General features: G+C 36.1%; 1 protein-coding gene and 1 long non-coding RNA gene across 17 annotated transcripts in view; one reads left to right on the forward strand and one right to left on the reverse strand.

Annotated features, from left to right (window-relative positions):
• LOC100740891 (putative mediator of RNA polymerase II transcription subunit 26) overlaps positions 1–18,233 on the forward strand; it is a 73,254-nt gene that overhangs the window by 25,937 nt on the left and 29,084 nt on the right. For 15 of the 16 annotated variants that reach the window (XM_033319473.1, XM_033319476.1, XM_033319478.1 and 12 more), the window contains 3 exons: positions 2,845–4,552; positions 4,773–4,938; positions 5,391–5,597. In XM_033319473.1, the coding sequence (XP_033175364.1) occupies positions 2,845–4,552; positions 4,773–4,938; positions 5,391–5,597 (2,081 nt within the window). Of the gene's footprint in view, positions 1–12; positions 625–2,844; positions 4,553–4,772; positions 4,939–5,390; positions 5,598–18,233 lie in introns of those variants that run through there. The other variant, XM_024365915.2, reaches the window with a different exon arrangement.
• Positions 286–2,502, reverse strand: LOC117151365. Its single transcript, XR_004461227.1, has 2 exons — positions 2,356–2,502; positions 286–858 (listed from the first exon to the last, which is right to left on the reverse strand). It is a non-coding gene; the product is annotated as an uncharacterized LOC117151365 (long non-coding RNA).

Raw genomic sequence — 18,233 nt, forward strand, 5'->3', positions numbered from 1 at the left:
GGCGCGCGGTGTGCGGTGGCGTCGCGACGCCGGCGCAGTTTCGTCGATCGATTCCACGTTTTGCTAGCCGTGTACTCTCTCTCTCCGTTGGGTGGTGTGCAAGCGAGGTCGAACGGAGACGGCCAACTAGAAGGAAGAAACGGCTACGCGTTGAACGAGGAAGGAGCTCGAGGGTGAAGAAGAAGCGAGAAAGAGAGGGCGGGTGGCGAGGGTGAGAAAGAGAGTGACAGACGAGGAGTGGGCGAGGAGGGACGAAAAGGGAGAGCCGGACGAGGTATTGGTGCGCGTGTCTTTCGGCGACAACGCGTACGAACTGAACGTGTGCAGGACCCGAAAAAGGTGACAGATTACGGGGAAGGTTTGCTCGGGCCGAAAAAACTGGCCGGTACTTTCGGCTGTGTGCCTCCCTCGGTTAAAAATATTCGCGCACAGCGGTGCAGGATGTCAGCGTTGCGGATTTAGAAGAGACAAACGTAACCTTCTCGCAGGCTGGACGCCGGGATCGATCGTAATACAGTCTTCTTAACAGCCGGCTGACACTGGCCCGAAGACATGGATTACCGGTCTATTGGCACCAGGTGCGAGGATGATTGCCTGGAGAACGAGAAAGGAATCGGTTTTGCGGTAAGGGATGCATCCTTCTATGTGTTTTCGATCGACCATCGTTTCGTCGTAACTTTCACGCTATGACACATCGTGACCACTTTTGCGCGATAGATATTGCCTTATCCTCGATAGCCCGTTCTCTCTTTGCCGGGTGTTTCTCTAAGATGGTCTACGAGACGTCACCTGGGTTGTGTTTGTCCGAATATATCTCCTCGTCCATGTAAGATCTGGGTCTCCCTTGACGCAGTGCATCTGGTGATAAATAATACGAAGAAGATTAATGCCGTTTGTGACGACACATTGCGAAATTCATGCGCCAAAACAACGCACGATGAATATCTGCCCCGTACGTGCAGTCGCTGTGCAAGGGCTTGGACGTTAAATTACCAATCAAGAGGATTTTATCGCAATCGCTGTAGAGGGACGATAAGAAAAATGATTCATTATCGTCGAGTGGAAACCACGTGTCAAAATTGTTTTTAATCGGATAAAACGATTCTAAATTATGCCACTTGACCGAGTGCAACGCTCCTTGCATCAATTACACAAGGAATTTCTTTTTTGTGGCCATCGGATTTCGTTTGATTTTTCTTTTACGTGATTTCTCTTGCAGAGGGAAGCGGATATCGACGAGTTTATACGCGTTTCGTTTTCCTTGTATTTTCATTGGGAAGCACTTAAACGCGACTCTGTGACTCGTAGAACGAGTATACGAAAAGCGTAGAGAAGTTCGTCGATTTGGGAACGTAGTTGCTCTATTTCTGGACTTTAAATCGGGTTACCTCGCATTTTTGAGATTTTGGTTTCACCGTGCAGTTACCTGGCACGTGTGATCATCGATGCATCACAATCTTACGATTGATACGTTACGTCGAACGGACTGTATACGATATCCATTTTTAATATCATACAGCAGTTGTGCTACGAGTTTGTTCTTCGAGTTTTGTTTCGTCGTCGCTGTTATCTAGTTATCAAATTATGAATCATTTAAGAAAAAAATATTCCACGTATTTCGTGCTCGATATAATCGATCACAGATTAGTTGAAAATTTATCAAGTTGTATATTTGTAGAAAGTAAACGGTGCAAGTGTCGTACAATTAGAGGTACGCGTGAATGAAAAATCCATATCCAATTTGAAAATGAGGACGGTAATTAGATCAGGTTCTTACCTGCGTAAATCGACAAGAAACAAATTGAAACATTTTATAAAACAACGAGCAATCTTGTTCCATTGCAAAACAAGATTTCTTATTATTCGAGAATATAATTTGATACGAAAGAATTAATCACGGCGATATTAAATATATAAAATAATACGATTAATCCACAAAACATTGTGTTAATAAAGGACAACAATGTCACAAAGGAAATGTACATTTTATACCAAAATAAAAAAAAAACACAGAAAATAAAAATTTCCTCGTTTGTTCGTCTTTACAATTTTATATGCACTTTCATTTGCGAATAAAATTAACAGTTGCCTGACACTGATATTTTAAAATATTAAATAAAATATTAAAATATTAAATATTACGAAATACTGTCAATACCAGGGATTAAACTAATTATATCGAGATAATGATGAACGCAATTTTATCATACAACCGATATAACGATGTTTATATTATGCAACAATATTCTCGTGTTACCTAAATATATAATTTTTACAATTGCCGCAACGATAAAGTTTTTAACGAAAAACGCTACTGACCTTTTCAATTAGAACATTGTTCGACGAAGTACGTACCTTGTAGCAGATAGCTGAACTATCGATTAACATTGACCGATCTTTCGTATTGTATATCCCATATTACTTAAAATAGAAATCCTAGCTATGAACCTGTCCACTTTTGTTGGTCGTATTTTTCTGCCCTTGGTATACATATTTGTCCGCGTAACATCGTAACGTATGTAACAGCGAAGATAATAATTATCGTCTAGCCAAGTCGTTATTCGACCTTAAACCTTAGATTAATTCATGATCGTGCGTATTTTGAATTATCTTTGGCAAGCCGCGTCTAACGCAAGCAAGTACTTTCTCGCGAGATTGTAACAAGTAAAAATAACGCGGTGTGTGATGTAAACAGCTGCGTAAAAGGAGTGCACGTCCGTTTTATCGATCTCTAAACGCTCGCAGAGAAAGTGCAAAGGACATAAAGACTCGACGCGTTGCTAAAAGATTCCCGACATTCTCAGCGTTCTTACTCTCCAGTACTTTTCTTTGCTGATGTTTCAGAACGAGCATAAGGGCGCGTCGAAACGTGGCGGCTCGCATACGCGCGGCACGGCAATNNNNCGCGGCACGGCAATGTCCTTTGGCTTTCGACGAAGACCGGCCTCCGGGATACCGATGCCGATAACGAGCTACACCACCGAATCGAGCATTCTGCATCCACGGTCGAAATCGGCCGGACCAGAACAGAATCGTAGACGGGATGACGACACCAGTCAGACGATTCACAATTCGTCATCCGGCAGATCGACGCCGCGGCTCGCTCCGCCCAAGAAAGAATCCAGCGGGATTGCCGTTAGGACGAATCGTTTCGGGTATCGGCAGTCGCAACCGAAATTCACCAACAAAGTCAGCGACATTTGCAGCAGTCACACGGTGAGCCATTACAATCAGGAGAAGCTACAACAACACCAGCAACAAGAGGGTTTCGTGAAACAGCCACACAGGGTGGGCCAAGTTTCGAACGTGCCGCAACCGACAAAAGTGAAATCGTCACCGGTACATAATACCGTTTCGTACAACAATGCTAATACTATGCATACGGACGCAAATCGCAGAGTATCAGGCATTCCAGAGCCAATCGGCAGGTATACTCTGCACGCCAGACATCTGCCTCTACCTCAGTACGCTGTAAGAATGACCGATGCGAACTCGAAGGTGGCGAAAACCGCGGCGAATCAAAGCAGAAAGGTGTCCGCGGCGTCGAAGAGCTCGACGAGCTCGAAGGAGGGCTCGAGCACGGAAGATTCCGGTGTCGGAAGTCAGCTAGGTTGCGCGGGCGAGACCGATTCCAGGGGCGTGGATTATACGGATGGATCTTTAACAAGAAGGCGTGGTATGGGTAGATCTAGGAACTTGAGGATGGTCGTAAATGGGAAAAGTTTCGATGTCAGGGATGTAAGGGACGACGATAGCACGGTCACCGAGATATCTGTTATACCGTTGCCAAAAACATTCATCGCGGCCAACACCGGCCTGGTACGAGAGAGAACCACGCAATATCAAAGGATCGTAAATAAGGACAATAGGTATATCGAATCTACGACGTCCATGTCTACCACCTCGTCAGAGGGTTACGACGAAGGATTAGGCGAAGAGAAAGTTTACAAAGACAGATCACATTCCGAGAAGATTCCTTCTATTAAGTCAGACTTCAGTCCACCGAGTTCCGATGACCCTGAATACGGTCATGGAGAAGCTATGGCCGACGAGTATTCGTTGAGCTCGAGCGACGAATGTCAACGTTCTATGTCTGTACAACACATGCAAACTTCATCTTCGAGTATGTCTAAGTCTGGAACGCTCCCAAAAACTCCATTGCGTTCCGTGCTTCTTACCATCGAAGATCCTGCGTTCGCCGCAGCTGCGGCTACGTCAACAACCCTTATAGATGACGAAACCTCGCCTGTTGATAGTCTTTTCGACAGTCTCACGGCTAGTATTACTCAGTCGGACACGAAAGCTCCGAAAAGGGAGAACGCGATGGAACAATCTGGCATCGTTATGGACGATGACAGTCCTGGAACGCCAACCAACGCCTCGAATTCGTTAAGCTTATCGGAGGGCAGAGAGTTTTTTGACGATGAGATCGCTGATCAACCTGGGCTTGTTTTTGACGATTCGAGGGCTGGCGCTGAAACACAATCTGCTATGGCTAGTCAAGTGGTCACCGAGAACAGTCACACTCTGGTCGAGTCTAGTCCTAAAACAGGTGAATATTTCAGAAATTTATGCGACTAAATTATTCTATTTATGTCGACGTGTTTATTACATTTAACTTACTGTAGTCTCTAAAAGTACGTACATTTTAATTTGGAACGTAATTTATCGACGAGCGATACATAGAATTGCACAGTTTCGATCATGTAAAGTTATATACATATTTTAAATAAACAGTACGACAAATATTTACAAATTATTATTTTTTTCAGGCACTGGACATGGAAAAAACGTAACCAATAGCCCTCACCATGGCAAACGAATAAGTCGAGCTGGCAGTGTCGACACTTTATCTCCTTGTGAATCTATCGCTTCTGATGATTTGATATTGGATTACGAACACAGCGATGCGAGCTCTTACGAAGAAAATCAACATCGGTTGGTATTTTCTTCCATACTCTTCGAATGTACAAATTTCTATATGTAAAATGTTTCATCTGATTTGTATGTTTTAAGTAAGATGATGCGCTTTATATATTTCTCGAATCTTTGTTAAAACGGTATACACTGGCTAGACATATTAGAACATCTACTTGTTATGTTTATTAGAAAATTCTAATAAATTTGATTTTATTTGGTATTTTATATCACAAGGTTTATATGGTGCGAATGAAATAAGAGATTTATAGCAAAATATTATACCATCTGACTGGACAGTCGAAGAAGTGAAAATTGTTCAATTTGTACTAAATATCTGTAGATTTTCTAATATTTATGACTAGCAGTGTGTATATATATTTGATAATTTAAATGGAATTTGCAAAAGTAGTAAAAATTAATGTATGTGATAGCATTAAAAGAGATATGCTAAATATTATTCTGCATTTTAGAATGGAGACAGGCACGGCATTGCAAGATATGGATAACGCTACAATTCTCTCCGAATTGGAGGCCCAAGGCGAAGAAGTGATGAGGCAATGGAGCTCTTTATTGAATACGTGTCAAACGTTACAAGAAACTAATGACACCAACACAATTAACAACAACGTGAACAGTGGATCGGCCAATAATAATAATCAACCAGCCAACGAAATAGGGTGTGTATTTAAAGCTTTTATGTCGCTTTTGAAATTCTTAATCGCTTTGTACTGTTCATGGATTAAAACAACGCATGATCTTACGATAGATATGATTACATTCAGACCAAAATGTATTAAAATCATTTCAAGTAAAATTTCAATGATATTAACATGTTTTTTTTTAATATTATCTTGACGATAGTTCAATGTCCCTATTGCTATTGGTATCAATGTACTTCGAAAAACGCATAATTCTTCTGTAGCTTCAAAAATGCTTTTTTTAGTTGTGTTATGTGTTGCTTTGTCGTATGTTACTTTGTACGGATTTATTCTACAGTATAGTATGGGGATAATTCAATTTAATGTATGACACTTAAAAGTTATTTAACGATTTTAAATTTATCTTATTAATTGTATGCAATGAAATTGAGGAAGCTCAAGTTCATAAATTTATTGCATAGAAATTTGCTCTGATAATAGAGGTTTTTAAGATTGTATATGTACCCACAAAATGAACGTTATTAATTATAGCTAAACATGAATTAAAGTAACATTTATTTATTTATCGAAGGAAAGATTATCTACGATTTATACATTTCTATTTATGCGCACAAGTCACTAGTACTTTAAAAGTAATGCAATTTTTTTTTATAAGATATGATTAAATGAAATTTATTCTTGAAAAAGAAGTAAATAGAATACAAACGCAGTACACAGATATTGTTATTGTTAGATCAGTTTTTATTTCAATTTCTAGGATGCATAAGGTAAGTCATGCATTGCTGTAGATAAATATAACAATCCGTGAATATTCATTGTTTTTCTTATACAAAAGAAATCATTTAACATAATTTTATTCGGTTTCCGGTTTGAAGTCTCTTTTCTTACCAATAAGTTAAAGCAACGAAAGAAGAGGAAACGAAACAGAAAACATTTGCCAGTCAGCTTTGCAAAAATTGCATATGATTTATTTATAATTTTAATTAGACAGCAGTATTTGAAAACAATTCGACACGTTGATTTTGTACATAAATTTGCTAATATTTTTTGAAAAGATTATTATTTAAATATGATAAAATTTAATACGATACTTTGTAAAAAGCAATTAAATATATTTTGCGTTATTGGCTGTCTTACTTTTAAATGCATGATTCTTTCTTAAGCATGTTTTGAATTTAGTAATTTATAAATGCAGTATAATTTTGTAGAATATTTGTGTATTAGTATTGACAACTTTTGTTGTCATACAGTTTTCTATTTATATATTAATATATAAAATGAAAACTGCATAGAACGACAGAATTACCATCGTTATTAAACTGCTAATAGTAATAGTATTATGACAAGAATATCTAGCACAATGCTTAGATATAATATAGGGAGAAGATGTCGTATTTGTTCACTTTTTTTTTAATTTAAAAGAAAAATGTAAATACGAAGATAAAAAGTAATACTCTTAAAAAACATGAACATATTTATTATCAAATTTTAAGAATTTTAGCAATGAAAAATATTTATATGATCTTTAATATTAGCATTTTATATGCATCCTTTAAATTTTAATGCACATTTTATCATACTTTATGAGTCCTATTTTAAACTAAAATATTGAAGTTTCATATCCAAGTAATTAAAGCCTAAAAATCAAAGGAAGATAAGTACAATTATCTTGTATTTATTTTAGCATATCATTTTACTTACAAAGCGAATATTTACTACACATTTTGTTTACCATATTCAATACCTTCAATGATTTTGTACTTTCTCAAATATGTATCATTTAAAATTGTTCATAGCTTTTGTAAAAAAACAATTCATGCAAATATCCTGTTATTTACGTATTTCATAGATCTTGGCTGAAAAAATATTCTTTTTACTCTTTAATCAATCGTGTTAATTTTTTTATAATCATAAATTTTAATGTAAATACTGTTTACTTATGACATTTCGATAGTCGTGATATACATACACATACTGTTTATTTTTCCGATTAGAAAAATATGTATTTTCCTTACAAAATTGTTTATCCAACAGTAGAAGGATTAAATGGAATCATTTCAACGCATACATTTGTGAAATACGCCAGGCTATACGATATGCAAGAGACACTATTCTGTGATGGATAAAGCTATGTCTCATCCATTTAAAACTACGTCTGCATTTCCGACATGCGGAGACTACTCTGCAAGCGAGATATCACACTCGTCAGAACGTTCATTCTGAAATCAATAGTTAGAAACTCTATAGAAATTACTTACACGGATGCACATGAAATGAAAAGCGGACGTGTTTTTAGGGATGAATATGCAACAATATTTCTGTTAAACAGACATATTACTTCATACCAAATGAAACGTTGCTAATTGTCGCAATAAATTTATAAAAGAAAATATCTCTTATATCTGTCAAATACTGGCAATGTGTTTTAAAGGGAAATATATTTTTATATCTTAAATCCGCGAGATAATACTATTTGAACATTTAAAATGTATAATAACGTTATACAAATTCATTTTTATAAACAGTTATTTCATACATTTTATTCTCTTCTTTCTTTTAAGTAATGCAAAATGTTTTTGTCCCTTTTTAATTTCTTAGGCCGCAGGAAAATGTACCTGTGAAACATACCGAAGTTATATAAATAGATTTTTGAAACATAATAAAAAATCGCGGTGTATTTAACTAATTCAACTCGACTCTTAACGAATATCATTCATTTTACACAGAATACACAAGCTGTAAAGATGTAAAGAAACTAGGATTTCAATCATTAACTATTTACCTATTTATCATCGTTTTATAGTGTTTGCTCTTATTTTGGCAAACGAAAAGAGCCTATAAGATTTTCAAAACATCTTTAACATAAAATTGAAATACGGAATCATCCATATTAATCTTTCGAACTTTAAATAGCTTTTTTAATGCTAGAAAAATATAATTGCGTCGAAAATAACTGAAAGAGCAGCAGGGGTTGAAATTTGGCGCGCGTCTGCGCGCGATTCCTCTATTACCCCCACTGTACGGCTTCCTTCTCCCCCATTCGCTGACTCAGACGAGTGTCATGGCACCGCCGGCAGCTCGAGCTTGAAACGCGGAACGCGCTTGTTACTACTGTTTAGTAACGCGTGTGCGCTCTTACCGTTCGTTGTTTCGTACAAGTTTTCACTCGTGTAGTGTTATCGCATTCTTCCATTCTGTTTTTATCAAAAAGTGAAGTGCTACACGGTGGTAATTGATACATAGTGCAAGGCAAAAGGAAAGGATAATAGATTACTTATCTGTACCTTATCAAGAAATTCGTTCAGTACGTGACTTAATGTTTGACAGTGTTCTGTCAAACCGTAAAAGAATATCACGTTTTCGAGGGTCTTAGTGAGTAATTTCATTTCACAAAATTGTACGTGACACGCTTTCCCTTTTCGCGAAGAAACGGCTATATGTTCTTGGTAGATTATTTCCCGAAAAAGGCATTAAATGGAAAGATTAACGATATACTATCAGTGTTTGTCCTACTGTTCTTACGATATCAGTGAAATCCTCTAATGAAAATTTGTATCTTGTTGTACACAGGAGTTGTAATAGGAGTTTATCTTTCAAATTACATATAGCAACAATATTACTTTATCGACTGCGGATATTTATGCAAATTTCATATTTTTATAAACGCAATTAGAGAAACAGAATGTAAGTAGTAATTTGTCCATTTACTAAATATTAGAATATCAAATACTTTAGATATTTTCTGACGAGTATTCCGTGCATTTTTGTATTTTCAAATTTTTCATAAAAATTCTACTTGCGTTAAATGAAACTTTCGAACAGAGTAGAATTGAATAGTTATTTTCGTATAGGGGCATTGTTATTAATATTCAATGTATAATATGAAGTATACAATATCAAAACGAATAGTATATTATATTTTATATGTGGTATTCTAATATAAAGATGTATTCGTACATGAGAAAAATGTATTATTTAACAGTCGTACTTCCGAAGGATTTTATTATGTAATTTTTATGAAATAGGTAATTTTTTAATCGGTAATTTCAGGTTGAGCTTATTGTTTATCTTTTAGTACTTTTAACGTGGTATCCTGTAATTGAAGATTTACATGGTAGAAGCGGAACTAAAATTCAGTTCAAAACATACAGTGATGTAAATATATAACAAATTTAACGTGAGATATTAACACATTCCATAGCTTTTATTTTGCGTAAAGCACGCGTGGACATCGTTGTTAAATTAACGTACAATTCCAGTTGTTACCGACATATGTAAAATTAAGAGAAACCGTTTAGCTTGATCGAAAAATTCTGTCGCTTCCTTCCAGTTTTTCGCAAAATGGAAAAAGCAGACTAAAGAAAACCAGATATTTTTAACGATTTCAAATAATGTAGAATCTCAGTTATCGCATACCACGTACAAATATTTTGCTCATCTACGAACATTATTCATTCGCTGGAAATATTAATTGCAAGCATCAATGGCTTCATGTTCAATTGAAAGTCACAACTATGACCCTTCCACCGATGATTCCTTTAAAGCTACTCGCGTATCAAGCAACAAAGATTAATCTCAACCAACGCACTTTTATTTTACAACACACCTTGCAGGTTTAAATTACAGAAAGGGAAACCGCTTTTTATCATTGAAAGAATGACGTAAACAGATAAATTAATAAGTTTTATCGAGTACTTTGTTAATAATCTGGTGATTTCTAATATTTCTTGTTTAGAATCGTTTTGCTATCGTCTCCTCCTATTCATGAAATCTGTAATAGACTTTGTTTTCTTGTATATACATTTTGTATGTATATATATATATGTACAGGGTGGTTGGTAACTGGTGGTACAAGCGAAAAGGGGGTGATTCTACACGAAAAAAGAAGTCGAAAATATAGAATAAAAATTTTTCGTCTGAGGCTTTGTTCTCGAGAAAATCGACTTTGAATTTTGGCTCGGTACGCGTAAAAAATAAAAAAAATTTTATTCTATATTTTCGGCTTCTTTTTTCGCTTGTACCACCAGTTACCAACCACCCTGTATATATCTGATATTTATTAATGGAAATATTTTATATTTATTAATAAAAATCGATTATATTCCCACTTGTTTTCACCAGAGAAATGTACTCCATAATATATTTCTGAAGGCATTCTCCTTCCACCTAGACGAATATTAAATATTACTCACAACCTTTGTGCCATGCGAATAATATTTGGCAATACTATCATGTTTCTAGTTTCAGTAACTGTAACGCTGCTGTATAATTATACGTTACCTTTAAGATAGTAATATTTCCCGAAACCATGCATGAACCTAAGATTTTTAACGTAGATCATTGTATTGAACTTGTCCAAATATTTATTGCGGAAGCCTGTAACAATTAAAGATATGCATATAAATAATTTTCGAGGCGTAAGAAAGGACGAAGGTATGGATTTATTCTAGTCTAGAATTAAACGAATAAATTACAATACCTACGTACCTACGTAAAATAGCAAAAATAATAAATATAATAAAATAAAAAATAGCAAAGTTTCAAGTAAAATGACACGAATCACAGAGAAGAGAAGTTTCTCTTTATTACGATCAGAATCTCTTTCTCCTATACTGTCTTTCGCGACAGTAAATAAAGGACAGGAGTAAATATCGCGATTATCGTAATAAAAGTGTATCGTTATTTATAAATATTTGCGATTTTCAATATTCTTTTTAACATTCCATGGATTCTATATTTTGCTTGGAAAATTTCGAGTTGGTTCGAACAAATACAGCAATCATAAATGAATAATATCGATGAAGAATTAACAATTTTCCACGTCTCTATTAAAAAGAAAGAGAAAGAAAGAAAGAAAAAAAAATTACAGAATATATAACAGATAACCTCGATTGCACGATAATACGCTTTTAACAATTACAAGTTACGTGATGTTTATCGAATAACGGTCACCTGATATTTCAGAAAATCTGATAGAATTTTTCTTTCAGAACGTATCAACGAACATGGTAATTACAAGACCAAGTTCTACCATAGTTTGCACCGTATTCGACGTGTCACTTAAATCGCTAGATTTATCTAGAGTTACCTCTTGATGTAGTCCCCTCGTAACCTGTAATTATTTAATTGCGCTTTCTCATTGTGTATGCTGCATGCACAATTATCTTGTTTGCGTATTGAGAATTTTGGAGGAACGTCAGTTTTCTTCTTTCCTCGTTTCGTAGCTTTTTCTAATTTGTAATGTACTTAGAATAGTAGCCGATTGAGATCGTAGACGATACATTGGATGACGATTCTGCCTTTGTACAATTCTCACAGTAATATTATAAACGTAGAATCACTTTCGTCAAAGCACTCACTAATGTTAGCGATATTTAAATATACAAAATATTTTCTATTAACCATTTGTACCGATTTAACGTCGAATCGTAAGGATATTATCGTTAACGACAAATAATCTTGTAATATATACATCGTTTCTAATTATATTCTATCCGAGAATTATGTTTTATATTTACTGCTCGTATACTTCGTTTAATATATTATACCGGATCTCGTAACTATGAAACTACTCCTAAAATGTTCAATTATTGTACAAGATGCAATGCGACAGAGTCTGACTAAAGCTATGGAAAATCGTACGGTTAAAGTTAGACAAGTTATCGTTGTAATGTCATTTTATTGTATTTTCAGTTCAATTTTTGCGTAGTATAATATTCCGTGTAAATATTCACAAAAAGGGAGCCATTTCCGATTTCCATAATTTTCTAATACATTGCCAAAGTCACACTGAATAGTATTGCGAAGGTTTTAATTGAAGATTGCCATTTATTATAAAGTTGTTATTAAACAGAAAAAGTTTGTAGTAAAATTGTTTTGTATTTCGCTACAGTAGTATACCGAACCGATTTTTTTAATTAAAATGTAATTTTATGTTAATCAAAAATGAGTTTTGATTAACATAAATTTGAGTTTTGATTTTAATTCTATTAGTTGTAAATAGCGTCTGGAAAATTACGCACCATTGTCTAAATTGTTTTTCGTAATAACCGTTTAATAAACTTCGACTAAAATTTTGCTATACTTTTACGATTTATCAAAAAATTATCGAAACCGAAGGTGGCTTCCTCTCTTCCAATTTCTACCATATTCTGTTACGCTTGTTCTTTAGTTACGAAACACAAGAATAAATTAGTTTTCTATCCTGTCTGCGCAAGAGAAGGATACATTGTTTCTCAACGTAATTTCGAACAACTACATACATATGACAACGAATAGAAAAATTGAAATCGACTGGTTTCATAATTATGAGACGCGGTGTATATTCGGCTGGAACTGCGTCTTTCGTCCGAGTTTTACGTCTTGCTTTTTATTTTATTTTTTGTTACAATCATCTATGTTGCTTCGATATTTCGTTTAATCCTCGTCTTTCTTTCTTCTTTTTTTTTCTTTTTTTTCCCTGCGAAAAGAAGTGAATTCTCTACTGTTAGGAAGCGATCGTTGGAAAAATTCCAATTTTATTTCACGAAAATACCTTCAGCGAGTAAGTAGACGTTTCTGAAAACGACATGGTCATGGGATAAAATAGAAAAAGTACGTGGTAAAGTAATTGTCACGCAGAGACAATGGACAAGGGAAGTTTGTGAAAGGAAGAGTCATCCTTGAAAATAAAAGCGAACGCTGGGAAAGACAGTCGTTTTATTACCGGTAATAATAGTTGCAATAATACAGTCTCATCGTACGGTTCTTGGAATATAATCGCAAGAGATGAACGTTCATTGTATCAAACTCCTCCGCTCACGTGATACCCTGCTTGTCATTTTTCGTGGCGTGTATGCGTTTTGTTCATTTATTTTTAATCTCTGTACTCGTCGAGGGATTTGTGTTGTCGTTTGAGCCTGCAAAAGACGTAGATGCGTTGTGGTCAACCCTATTTCGTGATGTCACAATCCTCGTTTCAGCCCTTCTGCTTCTTTCTTTTTTTCTTATCCAGGTCACATACTCTTAATTCTCTTGTAAGTTTTCAATTTTCAGTTCAATATTTTGTACAATAACCAAGAACAGTTACATACAACAGTGATATATATATATACATACATACACACATATATACATATATATATATATCTAGCTTGATTTTAGCTTTTCGGTAGAATCGAGGCAATTTCTGTTTTTAATGTTGTTACACTCGCGCGGTACGAGAAGAAGGTCAAGAAACGCGTACAATGAAATTGGTATCGGTGAATATGAATCTGCTGAGATAGCGGTAAAGCATAGATTTACGCAAGATTCAATTAAACAGCTAAAACAAAAGAAAACAATAAAATTTTTTTAAAATTGAAAAATTGAGAGGACGTCAATTCAGCGATAGTATTTTGTGTTCTAGCGCGCTAATAAAACGAGTGAAGCAATTGCAAAGCCCCGATGAGGACTCCGCGGGTGGGGACTACTACCAGCTGACATATCCTAACTAGCGACCACAACCCGCCGGCCCTTCTCTGTCGACTAGCGAAACCACACTAATCGCAGCGACTAAGTCGGCATAGCGTTGAGAACACGGACGTAATATATACTTGCAATAGGGACAGAACTCAGGCATAAGAGTTGAGACTTTCCGAGAGAGAGAGAGAGAGAGAGAGAGAGGGAGAGTGAGGGAGAGAGAGAGAGAGAGAGAGGGAGAGAGAGAGTAGCAAAAGTGGTCGTTTAAAATTGAAAAATTGAGAGGACGTCAATTCAGCGATAGTATTTTGTGTTCTAGCGCGCTAATAAAACGAGTGAAGCAATTGCAAAGCCCCGATGAGGACTCCGCGGGTGGGGACTACTACCAGCTGACATATCCTAACTAGCGACCACAACCCGCCGGCCCTTCTCTGTCGACTAGCGAAACCACACTAATCGCAGCGACTAAGTCGGCATAGCGTTGAGAACACGGACGTAATATATACTTGCAATAGGGACAGAACTCAGGCATAAGAGTTGAGACTTTCCGAGAGAGAGAGAGAGAGAGAGAGAGAGGGAGAGTGAGGGAGAGAGAGAGAGAGAGAGAGGGAAAGAAAAGGTCTGAAAGATAATAAAAGAATACAGAAAGGAACAAAGAGAACAAAGAAACAAGTATAGAGCAGAATGGCGAAATCATATTGACGAATACACGCATGAAAGTTATCTTTTCAATGATGAAATGTCCGAGCAAAGTCTTTTTCGAATAAGCAGACGTATTTACTTAAGATACGGCGTTATAATCGTCGGGTAGCTGAACGCTAGCACAAGCAGGTGACGATAAATAACGAGATGAAACGAACGAAGGATAATGACAAGTAGAATGAACGATAGAGATTATTTTTCCAATTTCATACGAGTCTCCGTCACGTCCGATAAACTTTCGTCCTTGTCAAAAGTTCCAAATCCGAACCGTTTTCGGTTCTGATTGTTCTTCTTTTCAGTGTGTTTTCTAGTCTGCTAGCTGATTCAATTAATCGTCGCTTAATCGATAAATATATACACAGAAAGTGAGTAGTGAACGTCGTATTCGTATTCGATGCCCAGCGCTATTATTATCCGTAATCGTAAAAGGAGTATAGCAATTACGATTGCGTGCTGCGAGCGAACATAAATGATATAAATACTTTGGAAAAATATTAAAAAGGAGACGCAGCGTTACGAAAGATTCATCGAGAAGGATCGATCGATCGACCGTCGTGCCAGATCCGTGTCGATCTTTCGATTCCACGCTTTTCCTTTTTCTATTCTTCTTTCTATATTTTGTTACCAAGAAAACAGAGCATGTTGTAAAGAATTATGCCGCACGATTGCTTTTTCATTTGCTTCGTTTCACTGTGATTTCGTTTTCCTCGTTTGCGTGAACTTGTATTACTACTCGTCAATCACTTCCACATAGATATAGATAGGTGCGAGGTAATGCCAAATGGTTTAGTTCTTCTTATCTTTTAATTATGCGTTCGTATTACCGTAGATATTTTTTTAAGGATCGTTTTGACAATAGGTTAGATCATCATTGTGATCGAACGTAATTGTACAATTATTCGATACACGAATTTCGTATAATTCGACATTTTCATATAAGCGCGATGCTTGCAATTCCTATATCACATACCTTTATTTTATTAGATGTACATATACACGATATTTTACGTATAATTGACACTTTGGATATTCCTGAAACGCAATACGATTATTCTTCGCTCTTTCTTCAACGTAATTTGCAATGATAGGAAATTGGTCGTCTTATTATAAAATATATATTAATATATATCCCTTTTTCGTATATTTGCTACATAATACTAAACGAGTGAGAGCTGTTAGATTTGCAATTGATCGTAGGTTCACCCGAACATCGATCCAATGTTCTTCCGCTAGAAAGCACAGCCATCGAACATCGAATTAGAATCATTTAAAATATTTCCCAATTTTTTTTTTTTAATAAAACTGAGTAGCCTGAGTAAATTTTGCAACAGCAAAGTTTATCAATTACTAGGATGTTACACTTCTTAATAATTTTTCTTTCCTATTTATGTTTCCCTTGTCTGGAAATAATTCTTAGCTCACGTGTATTCTTCCTGTGACACGACTCGACTCTTTCAGATTCTTTTAAAAGAATCTTTAAGAAGAATCCAAAATGTATTACAGCGCAAAAGTGACATTTTTCTGTTACATGGATCTAATTCGACGGTCCGAGATTGTATTAAAGGTACTTCCAATAAACTAAGTTCATAGTGTAGAACCCTCAGAAGGGTGAGCCTCCATAGCCACCTGTCGAGTTCGTAATTATCGTAGTTAACTAACTCGAAAATTCCTGCCTCCCAAATTGATATCGTCTGCCGCTTCAAAGAACATTACGTAAACTAGTTTCCCATAGAGATCCCTTAACTATCTACCGACCCTGATGTTTTAACGAAACTGAAAATGACCACGTTCTCGTTGATTTTACTGGCAATCTGAAATATCTGAAACATCAGATTAGACGATAGCGCGCTCCACTTAAATTTCAACTGCACGTAGCGACACGAAACTTGGTCGGACTTTGACTTTCGCTTAAGATTACAAACCTAAACAATACCATGGCTTCCGTCGTTAAATGATATTCAAATTCATCGTTAACATAAAACGTCCTGATCACTTTCCACACTAAACCGTAGAGCGATCTTTTAATTAGAAACATGATACACCGTTTAACGTTTCTATGGATAATCTATTTATCTAGAGATCTTGTTTAGCAAAGCTTGTTAAAAATTCCGAAACCGAGACTATGAAATGTTAAATGTACTTTCAGCGATTCAGTGTATGTCACAGTAAATTAGGTTTAATGTTTTTATAGAGGTAGCCTGGCGTTGACGTTCCTCTTTGATCCCATGGACTCCCATGGACGTTGCTTTGCTTACACGGTGAATCGTAGCGTACGAATCCAACCCTCTGGCTCTTACTTGTTACTGTATCTCCCCAGGGGATATGTATTAATGTATACTCAAGTATTTATCGTTAGTTTATGCAGCAATTGATTCGACGCGTTACGAGCTCGCTAGGGATGCATTTACATTTGCTACACGTCTAGCATTACCCGTAGTACGCGTAGTTTCCTGTAGGTATCCGTAGAACGAGAAAACCATAGCTTATGGAGTATATTTGAAAATACTCGTATTCAAGATAATCATCGAGGAAATTAACCTTGCTACGATCATCCAATTCTTGTACTTCGATCTCGTTTTAGCAAACCAGAAAGATAATTTACGATCCAGAAACAATTTATAATTTTTTCTCAATATTTTACGACGGTGTTTTATCGAACAGTGATGAACGAAAGAATGCTTTCGCCAATCGTAGTTCAGTTTTTCCAAAATTACCGTGTACCACAGCTTTATAATCTTCAATCTTTTAATTTTTTAAAGAAAATTGAACATTCTAGAATACCGAAGAACGTAGCAGGATTAAAAGGAAGATAACAAATACACCTCGTATCATGGACCTAATGTACGAACCATCTACTCGCGATACTCATTCGTGAGATCTTGAAAGGATGCGCTGTTAAGTGCCTCAATCTCTTATCGAACATATTCGTATGAACAATAACGGAGTAATTGGTGTGCTGTACGATTCGTGAATCATGCATGCTGTTCACTGGACCCTTCCGGTACGCTCCCTAACATCTCCAATGAGACAGCCAAGTAGGGTTGTGTCGCGAAAAAAAAAAAAAGGAAGAAAGAAAATGGGAAGGACCTAGTTTAAACAACACGAACAAAGCAACTTGAATTTCAACTGGGGGATAGGGTTTACATCTACGACATTATAGCAAACAGCATTTACGATTCATGGCGTACAAATCATCCGTGTATTCATCAATCACGAATGTCTTCTTCTTTCTTCTTCTCGTTTGAGTTTCAGAAACACGATCTTCCTTTCTCAAGTTAGACGTCTTCTTGTGTTTTATATACAGATGAAAACCGCGTCTCCGTAACTAAATATCAAAATTTGTTATCCAAGAGGCTGCTAGCTCCGCTTTCCAGTGATTCCAGAGGAAAGATATTCAATCCATTTGTCGGTTATTTCTTGTGTTTTAGCAGAATTCGCTTCGCCCTTTTAGCGATGTTCCTTGTAATCGAAAATTGTGTATTTAACTCTCGGTTCTTGCAATTACGCGCGTAA

Source organism: Bombus impatiens, unplaced genomic scaffold (assembly GCF_000188095.3).
Source record: "Bombus impatiens unplaced genomic scaffold, BIMP_2.2 scf_0155, whole genome shotgun sequence".
Taxonomy (NCBI): Eukaryota; Metazoa; Arthropoda; class Insecta; order Hymenoptera; family Apidae; genus Bombus; species Bombus impatiens.